The 25,569-nt window shown below is 36.1% G+C and overlaps 1 protein-coding gene across 1 annotated transcript in view; it reads right to left on the bottom strand.

The window, feature by feature from the left end:
- The window catches only part of LOC137407724 (galactose-3-O-sulfotransferase 2-like), a 54,443-nt gene extending 29,340 nt beyond the window's left edge, over positions 1 to 25,103 (bottom strand). The window contains exons 1-3 of the mRNA XM_068094102.1: positions 24,973 to 25,103; positions 16,051 to 16,244; positions 5,050 to 5,138 (exon numbers count right to left, since the gene is read on the bottom strand). Coding sequence (XP_067950203.1) covers positions 5,050 to 5,138; positions 16,051 to 16,136 — 175 coding nt within the window. The 5' untranslated portion in view covers positions 16,137 to 16,244; positions 24,973 to 25,103. The remainder of the gene's footprint in view (positions 1 to 5,049; positions 5,139 to 16,050; positions 16,245 to 24,972) is intronic.
- Between the last annotated feature and the right edge of the window lie 466 nt (positions 25,104 to 25,569).

The raw sequence follows: 25,569 nt of genomic DNA, 5'->3' as shown, positions 1-25,569 counted from the left end.
TATTGGCTACACTAAATAACCTGTAACTCCAACAAATAGCCTTGAAACTTAGATGAGTAAATTCCTTCATAAATTTTTTATTATCGGTATGAAAGCTTCCAATGTATATGTAATCATCTATTATAGATCTTCAATAACATTTGTGTGGTTAGTTGCACTGATAAACATGTATAGGACTATGCATTTTTAATCGCAGGCAGAAGGTTAGGCATCGATGATGAAAACCAGATAACTATCAAAAGAATTCAGATTTATGAAATGCAGACAACGAGAGAAAAAAGCTTCAAACTGGTGGAAGATCTATCGAAAAATGTTTCATGGGCAATTTCAATCAACACCAGAGGCTTTCAACCTAATGGTTAAAAATGTCTTTGTCAATACATGGATGGTTTTATGTATGAGTGAAGCATCATTCAAAAATGAATCTCAGACAAGAACTGTTGTAAGGAAAAAAGGAATCACAATTATGTCCATCATCGAATCAACTTTTTTCATCAATTAAAGATGTCTGCACTTTTAGTATGATGCCGATGATTGACGTGTTTATATATGACATATCATAGGTTAGTCGGGCTATGCAAACGTTACTTTTCGTAAACATTTGTAACCTAGGTTTTATTTTATGATATAGCACCTGGCTGGTTTTAAAGGTATTCTGTACTACGGTACTAGTAACTGCTTTGATTTTGCGAAACAGAGTCAGGTAAATTATGAAGCCTCTGGTTAGTGATGCTCATAGTCAATAGCAAACATTGCATTGCTCTTAGCAAATAACCTGAAGAGATGTTTGTAAGAGCATACACTAGTATAATATGTAGATCAATCGACATTTCAAACAATCACCCTTGCAGATGGTTTACACTAGTGCTGGGCACGAGTACTACTTGGTCAACGGGTTTAAACCCGCTCCCTTCTGTTCGGGTTTTTCGAGTATCGGGTAGCTAGTAGTGCTAGGCTCGGGTATTTCTTTGCCTACGGGTTTTTCGGGTATCGGGTTTGTTGATATGGATTTTATGTTTAAATTTTCTAAACAGGTATATCTTCAAATTTACAAAGCAATTATATTTCTTTTCAATTTATTTATCATTTTTCAGTTTTTATCGACTGACATTCGTACTCACAGCGTTAACAGGCGGATTGTTAAACAGTCAATATAGTCTGGGGCCACAGAGAATTTTCGTGTCAACAGGTGGCAGAAGATAGGGTCTATGGTAGCTTAATACTCAAGCATGTTCTATGGACCTCTCTGATTTTTTGTAGATGGTGCTCCAAATCTCATAAAAACTTTACGTCATCGGCTTTTTCCGTTAGTAAGGCTTGTTGGCTTAGTAAAACTTGGTTATAATGAATTATGTAATCCATAATAGCTAGCTGTGGTAATCAATTTAAACAGAGTTATTAAGTATTCACTGCTGCTACCAACGCTAATGACAGTTTCTAACAAAGCCATAGCGGAAACAGACTAAGGACCTATGTGTTATCGGTGAAAGCAAACATGCGCCGTATTAAAAAGGCACAGATTTGTTTACGAAGCCGATTAGACTAATTGCGCAAATAAAACTTGATGTAAGTATTAAATTTTCTGCTTACCTTTTAATGACAAGTAATCACTGCTTGACTACAATATCTCCGGTAGGTATGGTAAATAAGGTATGAGATGCTTTATTCTATCTATTAAATTGAAGACTCGTTATACCCCATTGTCGTGCCTCCTTAGCAAAAATGACACAGAAATGCTATGTGGCCCCAGACTAAGAGCGCAGGGTGCAATAGACCGAGTTTTTGTTCACACTACCCGACGGATCCGTGTACCAAAATCCGAACTCGAAAGTCAAAACCTGAACCCGAAGGACCGGAATACCCGAAATCTCTATTACCCAATACTCGAGAGAAGATAAACCCGCGAGTTCAACGAGTATTACTACCCGTGCCCAGCACTAGTTTACACGCTTGAAGCGAAAGTCATAAATCCTATAACCAACATCCTGTTAGAACAGAGAAGCCTGTTTTCTCACCAGATTTCGCGGCCAAAAAACTCAGATAGGGGAGGAGTAGGATAGATGATCACAGAGGATACCCTAGGACACTTATGTATTCGCGTCATCTAACTTTCGCATTTTCGCGCTCTCGCGAAAATTTTATGAGCGAAACTAAACTATCATAACGAATGAGCGAAAACGTGCGAAATTAAATAGCTTTGTTCATTGATATCCACAATAAAATCTTCATATTAGAAATGCAGGCAATTTTCGTCTGTGGTTGGGCTCAATGGGAAATTTCTGGTAAACTCATTATAGCTAATACACCGACTGAGCAGCATGGCAAAGCAAATTAAGATGATATCAGTTTAGTCACCGAATTTGTAACTGATGAGGATGAAAGTCTGGTAGGTGAAGTCATAAAATTGAAGAATAATTATAGCAATGATGAATTTTATTGCCAACCAAAAAAAATATCAACCCTCACCAGGTCCATCCACATTATACAGTTTTGGTTGTGAACAGACACATTAAAGACCGTGCTGCTACTTTAATTATCTGTATAATCACTCACGAAAATCTAAATATTGATTAGTTATAATGTCATCAACAGCTAATTACCTGTTTTATGACTCGCGCGCGGGTAGTTAATGAACTCACAGAAAAATGTTCGTTTTTAGATTAGAAATTCTCAAACAAAAGTTTGAAATTGCTTCCTTGTTTTAGGCTGATTTTATAGAGAAATCTTCGGACAACACAGTCAATTTCATAAAACTCTTAAAGACCGTGGGTTATGTGGTCAACGAATAATAAAATCAGGTTACCACGCAATTGCTGAGAAAGTCCAAAAATGCGTTTATGGCAGTGGCCCCTAGAAAACGCATAAATGCGTTTATGGCAGCGAAAGGGTTATACAGTTTTGGTTGTGAAGTTGGTTGTTACCTATCTATTTTCTTCTTCTTGGAATTCGATTGTGAAAGTCACGGCGAGAGGGACCTAAACGTCGTTGATAGTCCAAGAAACAAATGGCAGCAAGTGATCAAATTGAATTATCGATCTCACCCACACATTTCAACCTGCGGTTTACAAATACGAACTAGTCCCAAATTGAATTTTTTTATTTATTAGCAAACTAGACCTGAGGAATGTAATCTGTTTTTTCCACTGCATTTATTTTCACATCACTATATTTTCGCACTCATCAGAGCCGCGAAATTAAGTTGCAGCGAAATTTTACTCGGTGTGCTACTCACAAAACTAAATACTAGCGAAATAAAAGTGTCTTAGGGTATATAGGCCACCCCTTATTGCAGGAGCTGTGTTATTCTGTGAATGTTTTCCACTGCCATAATCTTTTTAGTCAATCAACAAAGAGCCCACGGTTGCCATTTTTAACATTTTTCAACATTCATACAAAGAGCTGCAGATGAGGTGCCTTATGCTTGCAAACTTTGACTATTTCTAGTAATTCAATGCTGGTTGGGTCTTTGTAATTATTAAAACGATGTTATGGATTTTAATTTTATATCAAAGCTGAACATTAAATGAGCCAATCAATGCATTTTGACAAGCATTTAAAACTGCTTAATCCCCTAAAATTCTGAAATTACTAATGCTTTGATTGAGGATACATGGACCATGCCATGGTAGGATAGGTGAACAGGGCGGTCCAAAGTATTCTACATGAATGCAGGTATATACCTGAAAGATTGGGAATGTGGCCCATCTATCCTATTTTTTGACTATTCCAAATAATCATGACCCAATTTTACAAAAAGAGAAAGACAGAGAAGCGGTACCCGAGAATATGATTATAAAAGCTGTCAAAGAAGTATTATAGGATAAAAAACTATAACTTCATTCTAGGGCAGTGGACTATGTATCCTCTGTACCGGCTCATGTGTCCTCTTTAAAAGGATACATGAGCCACACTTTTAAAACTCACTTTTCATCAAATGTTTTTGTGCAGGGGTTTAATGCCATTATAGCATTGTACAAAATGCTCTAACTCATAGCGACATGAAATGAGAAGTTTTTTTGGCATTTTCGGCAGAATATATTCAGATAACAAATTATTAGCACTTTTGGAGGCCCACGTATCCTACTCCTCCCCTATCTAGTTTCACTTTCACTTAGATGAAAACTAAGATGTGTAGCTTCACTTCTCCCATTTCTAGTTTAGGCGGGATTACGAAATTTTGGCCACTTTGTGCGCTTTCAATATAATTGCTAAGTTTTATTTCAATTTGACTATTAGCTTTTGAAATATCACCTAAGTACTGAATGTATTTCAAATTTACCAAGAAATGAAAGATGGCTGATGAACCTGACACTATAGTGTCTAATGAATCTGATTGAAATACTTGGGAATAAAGGATCAGAAACAGACAAAGCTTCTCCTCAGCAACAAAAGCTTTACATTCCAACTGCTTGTTTTTATATTCATAAAAAGGTAGGCCTACACTATCAGTTTCAGTGTACCTTTCAGTGATACTTTCATTTTTCGTCAATTACCTCTAAAACACTACTTTTTGTGTGTAAAAAAACTATTCACTTCATTTGATTTCGGCTTCTTTAATTGTTTTCTGCAAGCTTCGAGCTTCAAAATGATACACGGTCCAAAGTATTTGTGCTATGCCAAGTGTGGAAAGTTTGTAAGAAGACCTGCTTCTATACCCAAGACTAGGTTTTAAGGTGCTAAACTCTCTTTCCATACCAAACCCAGAGAACCAGAGGTACTAATTACGTACAAATTTTCTCGGAGTTTATATAAAATATATAAATGACGATATGAGACTACAATATGACCTGAAATTCCACGAATTGATTGATTTTATGTAAACTACAAGCTTGAAGGTCATCAATCATATTTATGGCGAGTATTGGAAATAGGTGCTATCATAGTGGGTTCTACCAATTCTCCACAACCAAACTGAGACCAGCTAATCTGTATTGACAGAAACTTGCTGATACAATAAGACCAGAACCATTAGTGGAATTCGCACCTTGCTCTTTCAAACAAAAATGAACGAAAACTAACAAATAAAAACACTGCTGCCGCTGTCCGTACCTCTTTGAGCCTTTATTGTAGATTGGTTACTAACTGAGATGAATTCATAGAGACCATTCTCAAAATCAAGGGGTGATCTCAGGTAGACCCTGCAATATTACAATAAGAATTAACATAGAAACATTGTATATGGAAAAATGGCTCTATAGTTTCTTGAAGAGTAACTACATGGGTAGTAGGTTTCTCTGGTGGCAAGGGCACAAGCTTTCAATGTCATTGACGCTACACGTATTGTGTAGCGACATCATTGTGTAGCGACATCACTGTGTAGCGACACAATTGTGTAGCGACATCTGGGTGCGCCAGCGCCGTGGCGCTATTCTTTGATACTGAGCAAATCTTGCTGGGCCAACAAGCAGATCATGTTTCTGTAGTGTGCTATAGTGGAGCGATAGTTGCCTGACACCTCATGTCAAGGTTGTATCTTTAAAAGGTCAAGATTCTTGACTCAAGAACAAAACAGCCATGGATTAACAGACAAAAAAACTGCTACTTCTGGTGTAATTGCTATGCATATGACACTAGTTAATCAACAGCTGTTGGTACTACTGCATCAGCATGACGCCATTGGTTGCCAAGACCACTTCCATGGCAGAAAAATGCTGCATCGCATGTCTGTTTTGATTCAAAACAGTGACACTTAATCACTACAGAAATCAGTGCTACTAGTGCTATGATGGCATTGCAGCGTCATATGGGTGTGCCCCTTCATTACTACATGGTAACTTGAGGCTAGTGCACACTATATTGCCATATGTCTGCATCGAAGTACTGCGTCTGCATCAAAGTAATGCGCATCATGGAAACATAAGGGAAAACTACGATGGCCATGTAAATTGACTAGGCAACCTTTAGTCTCAGCAGGAATGATATGAAACACTATGGAGATGATTCATCATTCATTATATTCCTTTTATTGTAGCCAATAGAGCTTGTGGTAACATCCATTAGCGCAAGCCTTCAACCCATTGTATTCATAGGCTTATAGCTAATTAAATGGCACCGACCTGTGGTTGGGCACCTGTAAAATTTTTTATTTTGAAATGTTCTCAAGTACATCAAATTAGCTGGTTAGTTAATGCCAATGTTTATAGCTCATTCACTAGTGTTACACACTACGAACTTTTGAGCTTCGAAGTTGTGGGTTTGATCGTAGGAATGAGGAGGACAAATTTACATGATACGCAGGAGTGGTCGCACCACTCGCAATTATTCGTAGCTGATGAGTTTACGTGCTACGAAGAAATTGTCACACAACTCAGCGTTTTCTATATTAGTCTGTTGCGCTTCTATCTACAACGGATATCACGGTTGGCACTCTTAAAATGCATCTAAGATCAAATGTCAATGCGTGTAAGAAATTTTTTTTTCAAATTTGGAGTTGATATTTTTTATTTCGGAAATAATTTTAAAACACGTGCACTAAAAACTGAGTTGCGTAGTGATGCTGTAAGGACGTCACTAATGAAGATGATGAAAATCCAACCTCCGATTGCAGATTTGTGCAATAATACGAATATTGATGTTTACATCATACAAAGTACTTCATTGTTGATACGATGTTTTCAAAAATGCCCCCTTGAAACAGAGGTTTGAATCGCTTCCAAGAATTAAAGATTCGATGTTTTAAACCATTTACAAGCTACGAAGATGAAAAATACGACAAAACTTCAAAGCATGTAACACTAGTGATTGAAAAGCTTTGGATGACTTTTTCAAATACACCTTAGAGATGAACTTGCACAAAATTTTACTAGACTTGATCAAGAAATATTGGTAATTTTCAATCATTTGCGATCGTTGTTGATGTTAGAGATGGTCGGACTGCCAGGATGTTTCAAGATTAAAATTGAACAAAACCTGATCACTGTTGAAATGCTCAGATCAAGCGAAAGTGTGATTATGATGTCTACAGTTGCACAGAGACCAACTGAATAGAGACACCTAAGGCTGCACCTTGAACACAATAGCCAATATCAGCCACGATATAGCCAATGATAGAGACTAGTGATGTCATTTCGAATACCTGTATTTTACTTCTGAGGGTTTCAAACGTGATCAGGTTTTGTCTATTTTAATCATAAAACATCCTGGCAGTCAGACCACCTCAAACATCAAAACCAATCACAAGTAATAAAAAATTCTGATACCCATAAAATCAACAAACATTTTGTGCAAGTTTATCTATAAGCATTACAGGCTTGCTATTGTACAAACATAACGTCAACTCATTATATTGAACAGTATTTGACCCATAAACCTTTTTCCATTATAGTTTTAGAAAGATGAATTCATCGATATTATAATAGTACAATAATATTGTAAGATTATAATACTGTTGCAATTAATTTGAATATTTTGTGTTAGATACAACTATTACTAAATCTTAAATTATATTGACACAACATTTTACAATACTATCATAAAATATTATTATTACAAGTTATTATTACACGTTATTATAAAATATTGTGCGTATATAACTTAAGATTTAGTTATAGTTATATCTAACATAAAACATTCAATTTTATTATAAACTTAATTGTGAATAAAAAGATAAACTAGGATGAAAATAATTTGATACTTGATTGCTTAAAAAACTAAAATTTGAATCATTAAAAAGATTCACTTCCATGAAATTCTAGCACATTTATATCGTACACGGACATGTATAAAGTCAGTAATGTATATAAGTAGCCTCATTGTTGTCATTATAATAATCTTCCTACTACCAACTAGTCTCAGAAAAATCAATGATTTGTCATTTTCAATAGTCAATCGCTACATTTTCTTTTTTTTAAAACACTCATAAGCATGCATTTATCTTCATCTCAATGTTCCTCATCTAATTCACCTCTGCAACTATCTATATAAATCTCAGTGTTTGTCTGTCTGTCATTTGTGTGTCCAGTTATAGTTGTACAGTTATAGGAACGAAAATTCCGCATCACACTGAATTTGAACTTCAAATATCCAGGTCTGCAGACAGGCATCGTTACTACTAGGTCAAACTGCTACATTGATATACAATGGAATAATTGTGGTCTTACTCATTAAACCAGTTAAAATACACACACTTCGGCATTTACAAAAACTATTGGTTACAACTAGCAAACTTGAAGATCATGATTGATTACATGTCTTTTCTTTTTTTTAAAACACTCATAAGCATGCATTTATCTTCATCTCAATGTTCCTCATCTAATTCACCTCTGCAACTATCTATATAAATCTCAGTGTTTGTCTGTCTGTCATTTGTGTGTCCAGTTGTAGTTGTACAGTTATAGGAACGAAAATTCTGCATCACACTGAATTTGAACTTCAAATATCCAGGTCTGCAGACAGGCATCATTACTACTAGGTCAAACTGCTACATTGATATACAATGGAATAATTGTGGTCTTACTCATTAAACCAGTTAAAATACACACACTTCGGCATTTACAAAAACTATTGGTTACAACTAGCAAACTTGAAGATCTTGATTGATTACATGAATTACTGAAATGTATTGATGCTCTTATTATAGTACATGTAAATTAATTTACCAGCTCATAAGTTAATTATTACTAGCTTAAGTTACCAGCTTGAGTTGCTCAAATTCATTGGGTAATTAGTTTATTGCCTGCGCAACGCTGGGCATTCACCTAGTTACTGTATATAAACTTGTAAGATATGATGAGACTAGGTGAATGCAGGACGCTGCAGGGGTGTTAAAACAGCTTATAAACAGGTGGCAGGTAATGTAGTTGTCATTGGCTAATTTTAGTAAGCTAGTACATATATATATTGCTAAACCTACTAATAAGAGCCATGAGAGCAAGCTTTAGTGATGTTGCATGTTACAAGTTGTTGTGCGTATTTTAACCAATGTAACCCATGCCAGATAAAACATACATCATATCCCAGTCTAGCTTAATGGGTTACCTTATCACCTTGTGAACTGGCACACTAAAGTTATAATCCGGTGCCATGCAGATTTCTCGTAGCTAGATTTTATTTGCAATAGCTGGACATACACACAACACACAGATGTTGAGGTTTATATATATTATATATCATATTATATATATATGAATGGTCAAAAATTTTGTGTAGTCTGAAATTTATAGACATGCAGAAAGCTTCGGTGTTTGGCGATGTCTAAGCTTGTTTATTGCTTAGCAACAAAATTCTAACTGAACCAAGGAACTGAGGCTTTCCTCTATGATAAAAAATTGCTTTCAAACAGCTTAGCCAATTAAAATCAATCAATTTTGATCACATGATCTAAAATGAGCATAGCTATGGCAAAAACATTGCATCAATATCGGGTTGCTATACAGACTAATCATGGATTTTGGTAACTTTTCCATGACGCTTAGTACAAAATCATAAGTTTCACCGATATCTGTGCTGACAGTACAGTTTTTAACACTTTTGCTACCGCATTAAATTCTGACCGAACGAGTATTCTGACCAAATTAATTTTTAAGGATTTTCGAAAAACTGATTTACCGCTAGTATTTAAGCAATATTTCGAGAATTAAAACAGACATCGTTTTACTGTAAAATGCATCGTGTTCAAAAAAGTTCTCTACAAAATAGGTGTAAAATTATTTAGTGAATTTAACTCTCGCAATTTGTTTTTGCATTGAACGAACAAGGCGTGTTTCTTATTGCCATGATGATAACGATCTAGTTTTGCCGTTTGAAAAATAATTAGAAATAGAATTGTTGAGCCAAATTTTTTTCTATTGGTTGCACGTAATTGGCAACAAGGTTGTTTCATTGGAAACCAAATTTGGTTAATCTACCTAATGCATAGGTTTCGTAATAAAAGAAAATTGAAACCCTACTGATAAGCTGATACTTCGGCTGACAATCTGTTCTTATATTACCTCAAATTGTTGGAATTGTTGAACTAAAAATTTGTTTATTGGTTGCACGTGCTTGGCAAAAAGGTTGTTTCAGTGGAGACCAAATTTGATGAGTCTGGCTAACGTGTGGGCTTTGTAATAAAAAGAAAAGTGAAGTCCTATTGACAAGCCGATACATCGGCGTACGGTCTGTACATACATGACCTCTCATGTGAAAATCAACCAAAATGAGGGATTTTCAGATTTTGAGCTAGTAACACAGCCAGATGCAGAATTTTGTGGAGAATTTAAAGCATTTTGAATTTTTGAGTTAGCTTGAGTAGTTCATGAGATATTGCGAATTTTTGGAAGGCACCTCAGCCAAAACTCTCAAAATCTGAAACAGAGAAAATCGCAAATAAAGACGCGACGCCCAGAAATAGGTTGTTTACGTTAGGTTCTCCTTGGATACAGCCATTTGTATTTCACTGACTGAGGTGAAAATTGGTCTCTTGGGTAAGTAAGCATGCTGAAACAGTTGGTGTACACCATTTTAAGGTCAGGACAACAGAAGACTGGTAAACCTTGCTCTCAAATTGAAAAACAATTGGACATTTTTAGGCATCCGTACTTTACACTAACCGCACATTAGAAATAAGATGAGAAGCTCTAGCTATGTCACCACTAACTGATAGGCTTCAGGAATTAGCACCACATCTGAAATCCATACTGAGGTTTATTTTGCCAAAATAGTTAGTGTAAAAAACACAAGGGGTATCAGACCCAAAACCACGATTACATTCCTACTCACATCTGACTCAGAAAAAGGCTAAAATTCATGTTATGGTCACGTTTTACGTCTTTTACCATGAGGCTTCGGGCAAACTAAATCCTCAGTGCCAAGACGGCAAAATTCTTGAATGTTAGCATGCAAGTATTTTTAGCGGTCATAGTCTAAACCTTTAGGTTTTATCACATTCGGCAGTCCATTGATACCTTTGAGTCTCACATCATACATCATGGCAGGGGAGTCTAGATACGTCTGAACTTTTACTTTTCCTAAACAAAACAAAAACATGGCTGTGCATCAAAGTGACCCTGGTAGCATGGTTAGCAAACAGTACACACAACAATTTATGAGAATAACCTGTCATTGTACCGGGGTAAGCTTGGCTGAATGAAAACTTGTGAAAGCTCTTAATTCCTTTAATTTAGAATTAAACCCTTACATTCCTTTAAATTAAATTCCTTTAATTTAGAATTTCCTTTAATTCCTAATTAATTTAGAAAAAATCTCAAGAATGAGCTAATGAGGTGATTGGCAACGGATTCTGACTCCGAGACTATTTTATGAGTAATAGACTTAGTGGCCTTGTGATCGTGTGACCAAGGGATTGATTGCTCATGCCATAGGGTTAATGTCAGCAGGCAAAAAAATAAACACACAAGTATTGACACACTGAATAAGTCATGTGGCAACTGGCAATCAATTATGAGTGAAAACACACCTAACTCAGGCCAGTGAGTACAACTGATCACTGAGTCATGTATTATATGATGTAATTTTATGTGACTCAGGGAGGCATACACTGGGCCAGCAACTAGTAGGCTACTACACCCATACTATTACTACCAAAAATAAACAAAACAGGATAGATCAGAAAAAATTCAATAAGACTCACCATGATATTTAAAGTTGAATCTTGACCTTTTTCTGATCTTCTCCTTATGCTCGAAAGGTTTTGTGGTGTTCCCATCATCCACACAAGGAGAAATTCGGCCCATGATAACAAAATCTAACTCCGTCTTTGAAATTCCTTTATAGTAAGTCAACTGACTGAAAATCAGAGTTCTATCAAATTTGTTGATGCAGTCACACTTGCAACTGAAGCTAACAGGTTCATCAGACACCATAGGATGAGTTGGTAAGCTGGCAGCAGATGATTCGGAGTCATTAACCGGAGTACTATACGAATGAATAACAGGTAATCCTTCGATAAGTTCAACATCATCTTCTTGTTGTCAATAAATTTGGGCATCCGAGCTTGCAGGTCATCAGTAACATGAAAATTTGGATCTCTAGATATTGTTTCTCCATAATCAGCATCAATTTCATTGAGCAATGTGCCAAGTTCCTCAGAAAAAAAGTTTTTCGAAGTTTTAGAATCTTCACGAATCGCCATTTTGATGACGTCACGATCGCATAGCAACGACTACGATCACAAATTTTCGGCGTAATAAGCCAATAAAATCACTTTTTGATTTCAGAAATGAATTCCTCCCACTCTGATTGGTCTAGGGTGAAATAATAAACTAAGTAGCCATGTGCTCCCCAATAAACCTGATGCAAACTTCGAAGCTCCATTACTAACAATAGTGAATGCCGACTTTTGGTCGATTTTCACGCGAGCGGTCACATATATTACCGTAAAAGCCGATATATCGGCTTGCGGTAGCGAAAGAGTTAATAAAGTTACACTTGTGACCTTCTCTTCCTACTTTTGCTCATGAAAAAGAATTATCATAATAGCAGTCTTGTCATTTCTAGCAAGTTTAAAAACATAAAAGTACGCTTAACCAATGAGACTCAAGCAATGTGAAAGCTTCCAAACAAGCAGCACCTGCTTTCGCATGTATGGCATGCGAGATGCTGCAACCTGCTATGCAAGTCACCCTGCCAGCATTCCCAATTACACAGTCACACAACTAATGCATTCTACCAAAATAAATCTCATTACTGGCACAATCCATCGTCTTTTTCCATCAAGATTTTCACAATAAAATCTGTCTACAAAGATGGCCGACAACGATAGAATGACTTCACGAGAAAAGTGAATAGCTTTTACGAGGTCATGAATAGCTACACAATTTGTGTTTACTTGCTACTGGTGGGACACATGTGTCTGAGATTATCTGCTGCGCCTAGTGTACCAATCGCTCCACCAAACGCAGGACAATACCCACAAGCGCCGGCAAGATTTAGTTGCATCATCCCGCGATTTCATAGCTATCTGTGGTTCACATCAATTGCACATCTGTATAAGCTTGCATATCAGAGAACAGCACCTCACATGAAATTGGTCTAAACCAGGCATTAGAACTGATGCCACTGTCGCCTGTGTCCAACACACAGGTGTCTGGAGTCAGAGGGAAACATATTGACCGTACATGTACATTTAGCTTCTAGCCGGACTGCTGGGATTAAATTTATCCAACAGACGGGAGCTAATAGGGTTAGTTAATAGTGTTAGTAAAGGCTGGTTCACACGGTAATGCTGTATGTCGGCAATGTCCTCTCGTCGATTATTCATCAACTATCTGCACTGTAAACCGATGACATAGCAAGGCAACGGTGGATATGTCAAGAAACATGGCAGCGGTCAAACTTTCCCAATATTTTGTTCGGCAACCACGACAGTCTGTGACATCAGCCAGCCACAGACCAAATGTAAAAGCATTTCAATCACAAAAATAAGTTGACTATTTTTGATGCATAACATCAGTAACAGTACTGTCATAAGTAGTTATCTATTTTATATGTACTATTATGCTGTTCTACTCATGTGTAATAACTATGCGCACAATTATTCTTAGATGTGTATTTGAGTGGTGCAGTTGGTAGCGCTCTGCTGCAAAATGAAATATCTGGGTTCAATTCCTGCGCAAGGTAATCTTTTTTCCTAACGCTCTTAGCATGGCTTCAGACAGATGGACATGGCTTTTATTATAGTAAATACTTTTTATGATACTTGACTGCTGCCTCCATGTCATGTTATCACCATATTATTTCATGATGACAATATGTACATCGACCACATACCTAGGAATAGAATAAACATGTAGGCAATGGAATAGATACAACAACAAAGTAGTACACACAGTCAAATAAACTTGACTATCAACCAGCACCAGTACTATAATAGTCTGAGCTTAGAGTGCAACATCAAAAGCCCAATCTTTACTAATATAATAATCTATATATATATATAAATAAATCTTAAAGTTTGTCAGCATGTCTGTACTTCGGTATGTCCAGCTATAGCTATTAAAATTTCGGAATTAGACTTCCGTTTCATGCTCGATTTAAACTCGCAGAGATTACAACCACAAATTTCAATCCACACGTTTAACCACTGAGCTATACAGTCCTCAGCATTCCATCGCTCTTATCATATACCCTTTTCTCGATTGCACACACTAAATGATGTATTGATTGAAACTCCATTAACTCTATGAAATGCTTTTTCGTGTTTTCGTGAACTTCTATTTCCGGTTTTTCGTAAGGTCAATTGCTAAACCGGTAAAGGCTAATACCAGGGTTGGCACGATTTAAATCAGGCGATTTTTATTCGATTTAAATCACGCGAAAAAAATAACGATTTTTTTCAAGAAAATAGCCTACCACTAGTCTAGTAGATTTAGTACAGCAATAAACAACCTGTTTTGTACTGTTTTTAACTGAATAGTATAAACTCATTGACCAAACATTCATTTACTTAAAGAATTCAATTAAATATGAACCTACAGGGAGTGAGAGTTTACAGAGGCTTGCAGTCTTGAACTGCATGCTGCAGCGCTAATCCCTGGTATAATACAATAGGTACATTGTTTGTCTCATCACTGAGTCCCTCACTCACATAATCACATTATGGTATTATCAAGTCTGCAAACTCCTCATAAATAACAATAAGACCTCCTCAAAAATAAGACGGTCTGGTGGGCTCCGTTTCAACAGTTACCTGATGGAAGTCGGCGAACACTATTGAAAGCAAGGACAAGGAAGCTATATTACGAGTACTCACTAGTATATGCGGCAGCGCTAATGTAGAACGTGTTTTTTCCACTTTTGGGCTAGTGCACAGCAAACTACGTAATCGATTGGGTACAGTAAGATTGGCTGGTAAACTTGTATTTCTCTTTAAACTCCGCAATTAAATCGCGAAGCCGATGCATTCTTATCACCGGCACTGATTTTCACTATAGATTATCAATTATTGTCAATTATTATTAATTATTATCAATTATCAGTTTCTTATTGCAGAATAAAATGTAATTCTTTACATAAATTTGTATTAGCATTCTCATTGCAAGATACTAAAACAGTTATTGGTACAAAAATTCGTAAAAATTGATTTAAATCATAAAAATCGATTTAAATCACAAAAAATCCGATTGTTTGATTTTTTGCAAAAAATCATTGATTTTTTCCAACCCTGGCTAATACTATGTGTATAATACTAATGCATTATCCCAAGCAGGAATAGCTTCTACATTCTCTCTCCATTCGGTCAGACAAAAACTGTTTGATATCTCATTTTAACATTTGTACCGGCATCGAGAGGTACCAGTATTGTCTGATTCAAAGTGTTAATGGATAGCTTCTGTTGGAACAGTAACCTTTTTTATACATACACACTTCTATGCACGAATTGGTCTTATTAACTCAACATATCCATGATTTCTATTTTGTTTTCTAAGTTCGTAATAATTGTACTATTACCAAATCATCTTTTGTCGTAATAGTAGCAAAACAGACTTAATTTAGCTATTACTTGCTAATTATTTCACAAATACATTTTTAAACATTTTTATAGTTGCTTTATTTTGTTTCCTAATTTATTTGACCTGTACAAAACACTTTCATCATGATATGAAGTTTGAAAGTTGCAGTTGTTTGAAAAAGTTTGTAAAACTTAACAGTTGTTTTATTTTTTCTCTTAATTTATTTAAACTGCACAAAACACATTTCTCATGATATGAAGTTTAAAAGTTAGAATGGTAACTATTGTTATATGTTGAATAAAAATAAAGTTTTCTGCACAAAAACTTTTATTATTTGGGCAATGCCTTGAATTCAGCTAGTATTTACTATAATAAGAGCTGCATTAATCCTTCCATTTGTCCAAAACCACGCAAAGAGCATTAAAAAAAAGGATTACATCGCATGGGAATCAAACTTATTCAGGTATCCAGATTTGTAACCAAGCTAACTACCAACTGCACCACTAGATCACCTTCCTGCTACACAGTATAATTGTGCACATACGTACTACACACGATGACCTCTCACAGCGTTTTGGGCTGCCAGCATAGTAGTATATCGATAATATACAGAAAGTAGGTGAGTGTACCTGGGAAACGGTCAAATCGGTTTTGCACCTACCTAGAAAGCAGTATAACCATAGAGCCAACAACTGTGACAAGTAAAAATTTGAAGAAGCATCTGTTGCTACAGTGATGCCTCATCATGGAATCTATATTCTTCTATTTTGCTTGGCCTTTCTGTACTTCATTTTGGCTGCTTTATTGTAGTTAACTCTTCATCACATTAGATAACAGATGAGCAAACTTACTCCTCTAAAAGATAATCACAAGTGATTCAGGTATTCAAACAATAAGCATGATAGTCGTTGAACAAAACCAACAAGTGGATACCTACCATTTTCACCTAGAATGCTGGTGACAACTAACACTAACACTACTAGCCTCTTGCAATCCAATTAGTACTTTTGATGTTATCATACTAAAACTGCTTCCTTCCGACAGGGATTGCTCTTATGGTTAGTAGTATTTAGGCAACAGCAAGTTCTGATGATGCTTGCTGGTAAACAACGTTCATTGTGTAGTCATTATTGCGACCATACACCTATTACCTAGACATATGCATAGTTAATACATGTAGGTCTATGATTCTGACAGATACTATCAATAAGCTAAAATGATAAAATTTGTTTATGTGCTGAATATTATGCTGTCTTGAGCAAAGCTCTTCAAAGGCTTCAGGTTACAGAAAAAGAAGTGGTAGTAGCAGATTTTTAGAGCATTAAACATCCTAGTTAGTCAGTAAATAATCAGCAATATACGTAGGTACCATAAAACCTTTACTCGATGGCCATGGCACTGTATTTTTCAACTTTTACCTTAAGCCTAAAAATACGTAGTATTGCATTTTCTATCCTAAATGTGAAAACTATTTCCCACATACAGTAGGCAGTGTCACACAACCAATGTCACATACTGATGTGATATTGGTTGTGTGACTATTTTCCCATATTTTAAACCAATGTGACAATGGTTTAAAATGTGACAATGGTTTAAAATATGTGACAATGACTTCCCAACTCAACAGGACAAAAATTAGTTTAAACAGGAGGTCAAATTATCAAATATGAACCAACTTTTAGGGCATGAACTTTACGAGCATACAGTCATATTTTAAGAAGCTACAGTCATATTTTTTAAGAAACTGCCAGGAGTTTTTATTAATTAGATAAAATCCAGCCAGCTAGCCAAGAGCAACCCTAAGAATAGAAAAGACCATTAGATCATACAGCCATAGCAACCCAATCTATGAGCTTATCTACACATTTGCAATCATACTTTAACAACCACGTACATGTAGGTCACCGTCAGCGTAACCCTATCTGCTAGCTACTACATCAATAGAGATATTAAACCATAACTGCCACGTACAACTTTTATTGTATTTACTAGGTAAATCAGACACACTGATTCCGATTTTGTACTCAAAATAAAGATTGGTCCACTAACTTGTTAAAGTATGTTTGCAAATGTGAAGATGAGCTCATAGTAAGTAATGAAGGCTTTTTACAGCGTTTTAATATCGGTCTCGAAAACATCACGATCGGCACCACAAGCTCTGCCCATAAATACGTGACATAACCTAGCTTTTTAGGAAAAGACGTTAAGTAGGGATGTTCAGACCGATTTAGAATAATAGTGATGGGTATTTTAAAATCCATCATTATCTAAATTCAGTCTTAAAAATAATCTCAGTCTTTTCTGAAAGGTAGATAAGCTATTTAATATTGCATATTTAAAAATGAGCTCAAAAAAGCGTGATAACAACGCTAGTTTGTGATAAAACCACACTTTTTGAGCTCATTTTTCTTGGCGATCAACCTATTTAAACATCATATAATAAGCTACGAGCAATTTTAAATAGTTTATATACATTTCATAAAAGACAGAGATTATTTTACAGGCTGGATTATGATAATAATGGGTTTTAGGACACCCATCTCTATTATTCTAAATCGGACTAAACATCCCTAACTTCCATTCCTTAAAAAGCTAGGTTTCGTCACATATTTAAGGGCAGAGCTTGTAATGCCGATTGTGTTGTTTTTGAGACGGGTATTGAAACACTTTAAAAAAGCCTTAATGACTTTGAAGGTTAGTGGACCCATCTTTATTTTGAGTACAAAATCGGAATCAGCGTGTCTGATTTACCTAGTAAATACGATAAAAGTTGTACGTGACAGTTATGGTTTAACCAAGTGCTTCTGCACAAAACCTGGCTCGGAGACTTTTTCGATCTGACAATGATGGACTATGGATAAGGTATTATCTATCAACATAAAGCTTTACTAAGGAAGGTTTGTATGGCTCACATTAGTAAAACTAGTGGCATGACATTTCAAACATCGGAACTGAACTACAGTACCCTACAATTTTAAATCTATCTTTGTAACAAAATATCAGCCAAAATTCTACAAAATTTCAGGATCGTTTCCATGCAGGCAGTATCATTGAAAGGAATTGCTTCAGTGCTCAAAAACAATATAAAAGTATTTCGGAATATGTAGAATGAATAAAGGTAAGGCAACACGTAACGATTTTTTCGTTGGTTCTGACCGAAATCACGAAATGAACAAAACACAGAACTATTCGGCCCAAATTCACAGAATTGTCAAAGCTATGCATGCACACCGTAATCGGCAATGAAACGCTTTTAATTGGCTAAACAAATTATTAGCGAGCACGATTCCAGCAGCTTTTGCAATTTATATAGACAAGACACATAATGCGACACGCAAGAAACATAATAGCGAGACTTAACCCTTTGAACACTAACGGACGCTTTTCGGCCTTACGTAGGGTGCGTCAAAAACTTTAGTAGCTGGAAAACCGGCCTTGGCACGACTCGGTTTACAATCGCTGTTTCTAAGCAACAACGCAAGCCAATCATTTTAATCTTTGGATAAAACGAAAGCCCGGGAATTTTTACATCTATCTTTACCGTTTTCAAAGATATTTATCGACTTCCTCCGATATCGTCCTAATAAAAAATGTTTATCAGGACGATATCGCGAAAAAAAATCGAATAAATGGTTATGATGCAAATAATGAATTTTATTATATTAACTCAATCGTACTCAGGCGCGAGTTAACTCGCATATTTATAACGTTGCTAGGCACCAAAAGCAAGTTAACTCGCGTCTGAAATTTACCAACTCCTTGTATCATTATTTTTAAATTATAAAAGAATATTTTTGATTAGTAGAAAAGAAAAATTTCTGCCCAATCAGGCAAACTTTAAATATGCCTCTATGACGTCTCTGGCAAATATTATAACCAAATTAGTACACCAATCTCAATATCTACCAAAACTGGAAATCATCATGCCGACTTGAAATTTCATCTTTGGCGATAAATTTTTTTCAACTCCAGAAGTAAATATGCATATTCAGAAGTTGTAAGACATTGAAAGACTACATAAATCAAATTAAAACATTATTTTTAATGTTTCAAAGTTTTTATTAACTTTTAATTTTGCCAATTTGAATCGTTATGCTCTAATAAAAATGCACTCTTCATGCTGCCAGCCGTAGTCAGACTAACGTTATCTTTCAGTTTCGATAGGATCATATTGATTCTTAGAGCTGTCTATGAAGTCTGAAAAGTCAAGAACATAGTTATTGAACATATTTTTATTATTTGAAACATTTTCATGACGTTTTATTTGAGTTATATTGTCATATAGATTTGCTATGCTTTTGTTTGAAGGATGATACTCGTGAGGAAAAGTTCGAAGTTAGAGTTTCATGATTTCATGTTCATGGCTAACTGCACATGTATAAATAATATTCATAACTATGTGTTGTATGTAATAAATGAGTAATTTCAGTCAAACTTAGTATATTTAGCAAATCTAACTTTGTTTCAGCAAATGACATTTTTTTCAAAGTTGGAGATTTCATGAAACTACCTTCTTTGAGGCACGAATTTACATAAAAGAGATATGAGCTGTCTATATTAATATAATATAATTTGAAAGAAGAGACTTGGCTGGTTCTTGTGAAATTTGAGTGAGTAAATTATCTCAAGTCTGTCTCTTGTAGTAGTAATTTGAATTACGGCAACTTTCTAAAAAATTAGCGGTATCTGAGGCTTATCGCCTAAAAATTAGTCAGGTGCGAATGAGTTAACTATATTTTATTGTATATTTTCAGTCATGAAATGATGATGAACATGTGTTCGATGGATATGGTACTACTGTAAATGTTTTTTACGAGTTTTGTAATCATTTTCGAACTTTTTAGTTTCAGCCTGAATAATGGTGAAGTAGGCCTATTGTTTTTTTCTGTTTGATGACATTTACGACTTTTTTATTAGTGTTTTATCAAATATCATCGTATTATGAGCACATTTAGATACAGTTAATAAAAGTTTAAAAACTTCGGATCATTGGACAAATTGCTCAGGGTTACAGACACGCGTTGACAAAAACAGCCAGGTTCAAAGGGTTAAGATAGTAAAGACGATGCAACCAACTTTCTTTTTACAACGGAACTTTTGCTGTTAAAAAGAGATTGTTATTATCAAAAAAGAAAAACGATTAATAGCCATGCTCTCTAAACGATTAATAACCAACAATAACGCAATTTAGGCAGTTGCAACGTATGTACTATGTTGAATTGCACTGGTGCTTTTATTGTGGGTCGTAATAAATGTCTTGGACTATACTAATCGTAAAAGCTGCTAAAATCGTGATCGCTAATAATTTGTTCAACCAATTAAAAGCGTTTTGCTGATGATTTCGGTATGTATGCACAGCTCTGACAATGCTGTGAATCGGCCAAATAATTCTGTGTTTTTCGTTCATTTCGTGATTTCGGTCAGAACCAACGTAAAAATCGCTACGTGTGGCCGTACCTTAATTCATACAGAACCAACAGAGGATAAATGTATCCACTAGAGCAAAACACTGGAAATAAATTTAGACCACAGAAATGTCTTCCACCGACCACTGTGTGGTTTTGATTTAATTAAACTGGCCAATTAATGTGCCAATTAGAACAAGACAAGAACAATGAAATTAAAGCTCATTGAAAATAAGTGTTTCTCTAATCCCCAGAGTAAACAGTAGGCTTACTATTGACTGCCTGGCATTGCTGCTTCACTCAACGTAGCCATGTTGGCCAATGTTGGCCAAATAACGCCATTCCTTCTCTTTAGCTATTTGACCCTCTCTAGTTGCTCAATTCAACAATCAGTAAAAAGATGGAGAGCTTTACTCATAATTTACTTGGTCACTAGTTTACAATGCTAGCTCACTTGTAATAATAATGCACAAAATGTGGGAGAATGTGTGAAAGCACAAACAGTGACTTGCTAGTTATCAAAAAACCAACTCCTTTTTATTGGCTATTTTATTCACCTCTAATCTTGACATTTTCTTCCAGGATAATTTTAGTTATGATTTTGGCCTCCCAGTCAGCTGTTAAGTATAGCAAACGCAGACATGAATGTGAAGTCAAAATAAATCAGAAGAAATTTATTATGTAGTGGCAAATACACGCTGCTTCCAAACAGTGACATCCCAGGTATGTAGTAAACGACAAAACTAGGAAAATTGCTCCTACTATATGCTGAAAGAGGAAGTTAGTTTTGTTGCAATTATTTTAAAAGCTTTTTCAAATTTACGTAACCTTTATATTCTTATTTTGTGAATTTGCATACACTTTTACTGATACTTTATTGTCCCATATTCAAAGCAATTATAAAAAATATTAAGACATGCTAAGTCCAGCATGTTTTAATATTTCCAAATAAAGTATATAATATATAATACAAAATAGTAAAATATCTAAAGTCCAGCATGTTGGTTTTACAGATTTTGTGTCCTGTACAACAACTAACAATGAATTACGTGTTTGAAATACATGTATAGAGTAAAAGCATATGACTCATCACATGTGACAAGACATTACACAAAATACATCTCCTATCATAGGTCAATATCGCCATGATTTGCTGTTCTAGGAACATCAAACATTATGTTCTAAGCAGATTACAGTCAATGTCATCGATCTTACCAAGATGTTTTGTACACCCACTTTATTAGCTCAGGTTCAGCAAGTTGCTCAGTACTTTCATGTATATATAGGCCTACATAGCTGCATAAAGCCTGGTTCCCATATCGATTGCGCGACTCCGGCCATAATATTGCGCAGCAAAACGCTTGCGACGTTAGGCGGCTTATGTTCACATAAAGCTGCATTGCTAATAACGGCATAAAAATGTTCGCCCGCCATGCCGTTTCTATAATGCTGACCTTCACCTGTACAGTGCATTTCGGGAAGGTTTTGCCTGCAACTCTACGCGAAATTTGAACTGCGCTAAACTTTTACTTTGCCGCCGGCAACTACCAGCGGTCCTCGGCAGTACCCGGCGCGTAGGTTCCCATTTCACCGCTAATAGCCTGCAGTGCTGTCGCCGGTGCTTTGCGACGTATATGGGAACCAGGCTTAACTGTGCTTAATCTTCAACTCTTTAATGTCCATCTGCTATAGCTAACATATTTATCATATATAGGTGTGTAATATATATAATAGGTGTGCACTGGCATCTATTCAAAGTACATGTACTTTCAGAGGTGAGAAGACTAAAGCCTGGTTCTCAGCCTACCATAAAGAACAGCAATGGTGTAACCGGTGGCTGCAGGCAGTTGCTGAAAACCAGGAGGCCATTAAACCAAGAGGCCATTTTGCCCAAGTGCTGATTACATATCTGCCAATAAGAAAATTTTAAAGGCACATAAAGGCTGGTTCACACTATATCGCCATATCTCGGCAATGATGCCACAATACTTCAGTGATCGTCGATGACAACAATGTTCACATATCCTAAACCCATCCGCATTTGCATCAGCCAATATTGCGTGACATAGCGCTCATTTTTTTTTTAAATTTTCGCAAAGAAACCTCTTTGTTTCCGCACACTTGAATTAAATACTAGTTCCACAGCGACTATCATAAACAGAAATAAATGAATCACACTATCAGCAACCACAAATTAGTATCACCAAAATGGTTCGCATTGTACAGGCAGTCGGCAAAGCTCAGAAAAATATCGGGAAGGTTTGACAGCTGCAAATCTTATCGGCATATCCGCATTGCTTCATCAATGCCATCAGTTTACTGTTCACATAATCGACAATGAGCGCCAAAAGGAAATGCCTTCATATGGTCATATAGTATGAACCAACCTTTAGGGTTATATGTTATTTAGAGTCTGGCCACACAGGCTAATCTTTTGCGCTGAAATATGTGGCATTGGTTAAAAACATTTGGCTTAGTGATACTACTAACAAAGATGATGGTTTTTACATCAATGCATGCATCAGCACAACAAAACATCATCCTGTCAGCAACCCGGGCGTGTACTGACTCTATATATATATATTGCCTAGTGTCCATACTAATGAGCAACATCCTTTTTATAATCTTTTCTGGTGACTAAACCAGTGCTTCCAGTGATTATTGCAAATAAAAAAGGCTATGTGATTGTTGACAATACCATCTTATAACATAAAAAGCAAATCACCTTGAAGCTTTAATTTCTTGCAGGGTATACCGCCAAAAGCTGGCCAGCAAGCCAACTGGGTAGAAAGCCAAAAAACTTTCCTTGTCATGTGGCACACTCAATGATCAACACCAAAAAGCGTACCGCAATATGTACGTTGGCTAAACTACTTTTTAGTAAGTTGCCAAAGCTTACAAACGATCAATCGCTTCATTGAACTCAAACTCTATTGCTTTGAGTACACAAACCTTTGGTAAAAATCAATAACTTTACTTAGCAAATTCCTCTATTGCATAATGGGGAAAGTCTAACTCCATCTTTTAATCAGATCATTTGCATGCCCTGATATCTCCTGTACCGCCATCCGAAGAAAGAGGTAGGAAGCTGCTAGTTATGAAGTTGGAAAAGCCTGAGCAAAACAGCTAATGACCTAATTATAATTAACCTTTGCCCTATTATAGCTAGATTTAGAGCGCACATAAACTGTTCTTGAACAAGGTAAAAGGTTACCTACAAAAGCTAAGAGTATGTCAACAGGCTATCGCACAAGAATCCTTTTGTATTCAAGGTTTGTACAGTCTACACAGCATCTAGCTGATTTTTGTAACAGCTATTAAAACCTCTTGCCAATGAAAACATACTACACAAGAATACGAGGGAAGTGAACAATAGAGTTGACACATTTGAAATGGGCCTATGAGCAAAACTGGACTACTGACAGCAGTGCCAAATATGTCATAAAATAAATAACCGTTTTTCAACAAATCTTTGTTTTGGGTGGTCAGTAAGCAACAGCAGTGCAATAACATGTCCTTTGAGGAAGAAGTGTTTGCTACTTAATCACACTTCACTTATTCACTTAACCAACAAGCGAAAGAAAGAGCATAACTAAAACACTATTAACTTCAATATAAGGCGGTAAGAACAGTGCCGCGTAAGAACAGTGCCGCGTAAGAACAGTGCCGGGTAAGAACAGTGCCGCGTAAGAACAGTGCCGCGTAAGAACAGTGCCGCGTAAGAACAGTGCCGCGTAAGAACAGTGCCGCGTAAGAACAGTGCCGCGTAAGAACAGTGCCGCGTAAGAACAGTGCCGCGTAAGAACAGTGCCGCGTAAGAACAGTGCCGCGTAAGAACAGTGCCGCGTAAGAACAGTGCCGCGTAAGATGTTGCTGAAGTTTCATTTTTGGATTTTGGGTGAAAATTCTATGAAGATGAATCTGTGCCTAAACATATTGCCCATAGCACAGCATTAGAATAGCTACTACCGTGTGTAGACAGTTCATCTCCTAATACATAGCAATGATTTTTGCCAGTTAGGATGATTGCGAGAAAGCTGTAACAGCTTTCCTCTGCTTAACAAATTAATAACCAAAGTTCACTATCTCCCTTAACATGATTAACAAAGCATGAATGAATGAATATCCCACCATTCTGTCTTACGCTTCTTAAATAAGGAACTTGAACAAGTACAAACCTGTATCCTTTTGTGAAATAGGTTCTAACACTTGCGAATGATCAGATATGGTAATCGAACAGAATTCACAGCTGAGTGAGCAAACTGTCTCTAGTAGTTAGTAAGCGCTCAGGCACACTCAAACATCATTGCCAAACTGCTATTACAGCAATTCTGCAAGGGCTTCATTGATTGGACAAAATGAATCAATAGCACACAATGAAATTCTAAACTAGTGAAAGGCTCAGCAGCAATTTATTGCAGCTATAGAATTTAAAGATGAGATAAACCTTCAGTAAGAAGAATTACAAAATGCCATTTTCAATATACAACTAGTGTTTGCGAGCCACTCAGTTCCATGATCATATTTCAACAAACGTCTTCGCATTGTGAGTTACACATATGCCACATAAACAAAAGCTATTTGGGATACGGCTGCAGCTTGCAACAGCTTGGCAGCAAAGTTAAACAATGACTGGCAAGATCTCTAACCAATTGTATGCCTAATTAACTTTTCTAAAGTAATCGCAAAGGTAATCTTGAAGTAATCTACATTATCTTCAAGGGAAAGCCACTCCCTTTCTGTATTACCAAGGCTACGCTTCAATTCACCTATCT

This window comes from Watersipora subatra, chromosome 11 (genome assembly GCF_963576615.1).
Source record: "Watersipora subatra chromosome 11, tzWatSuba1.1, whole genome shotgun sequence".
NCBI classification, from domain to species: domain Eukaryota; kingdom Metazoa; phylum Bryozoa; class Gymnolaemata; order Cheilostomatida; family Watersiporidae; genus Watersipora; species Watersipora subatra.
This window is presented reverse-complemented; position numbering and strand designations above follow the sequence as displayed.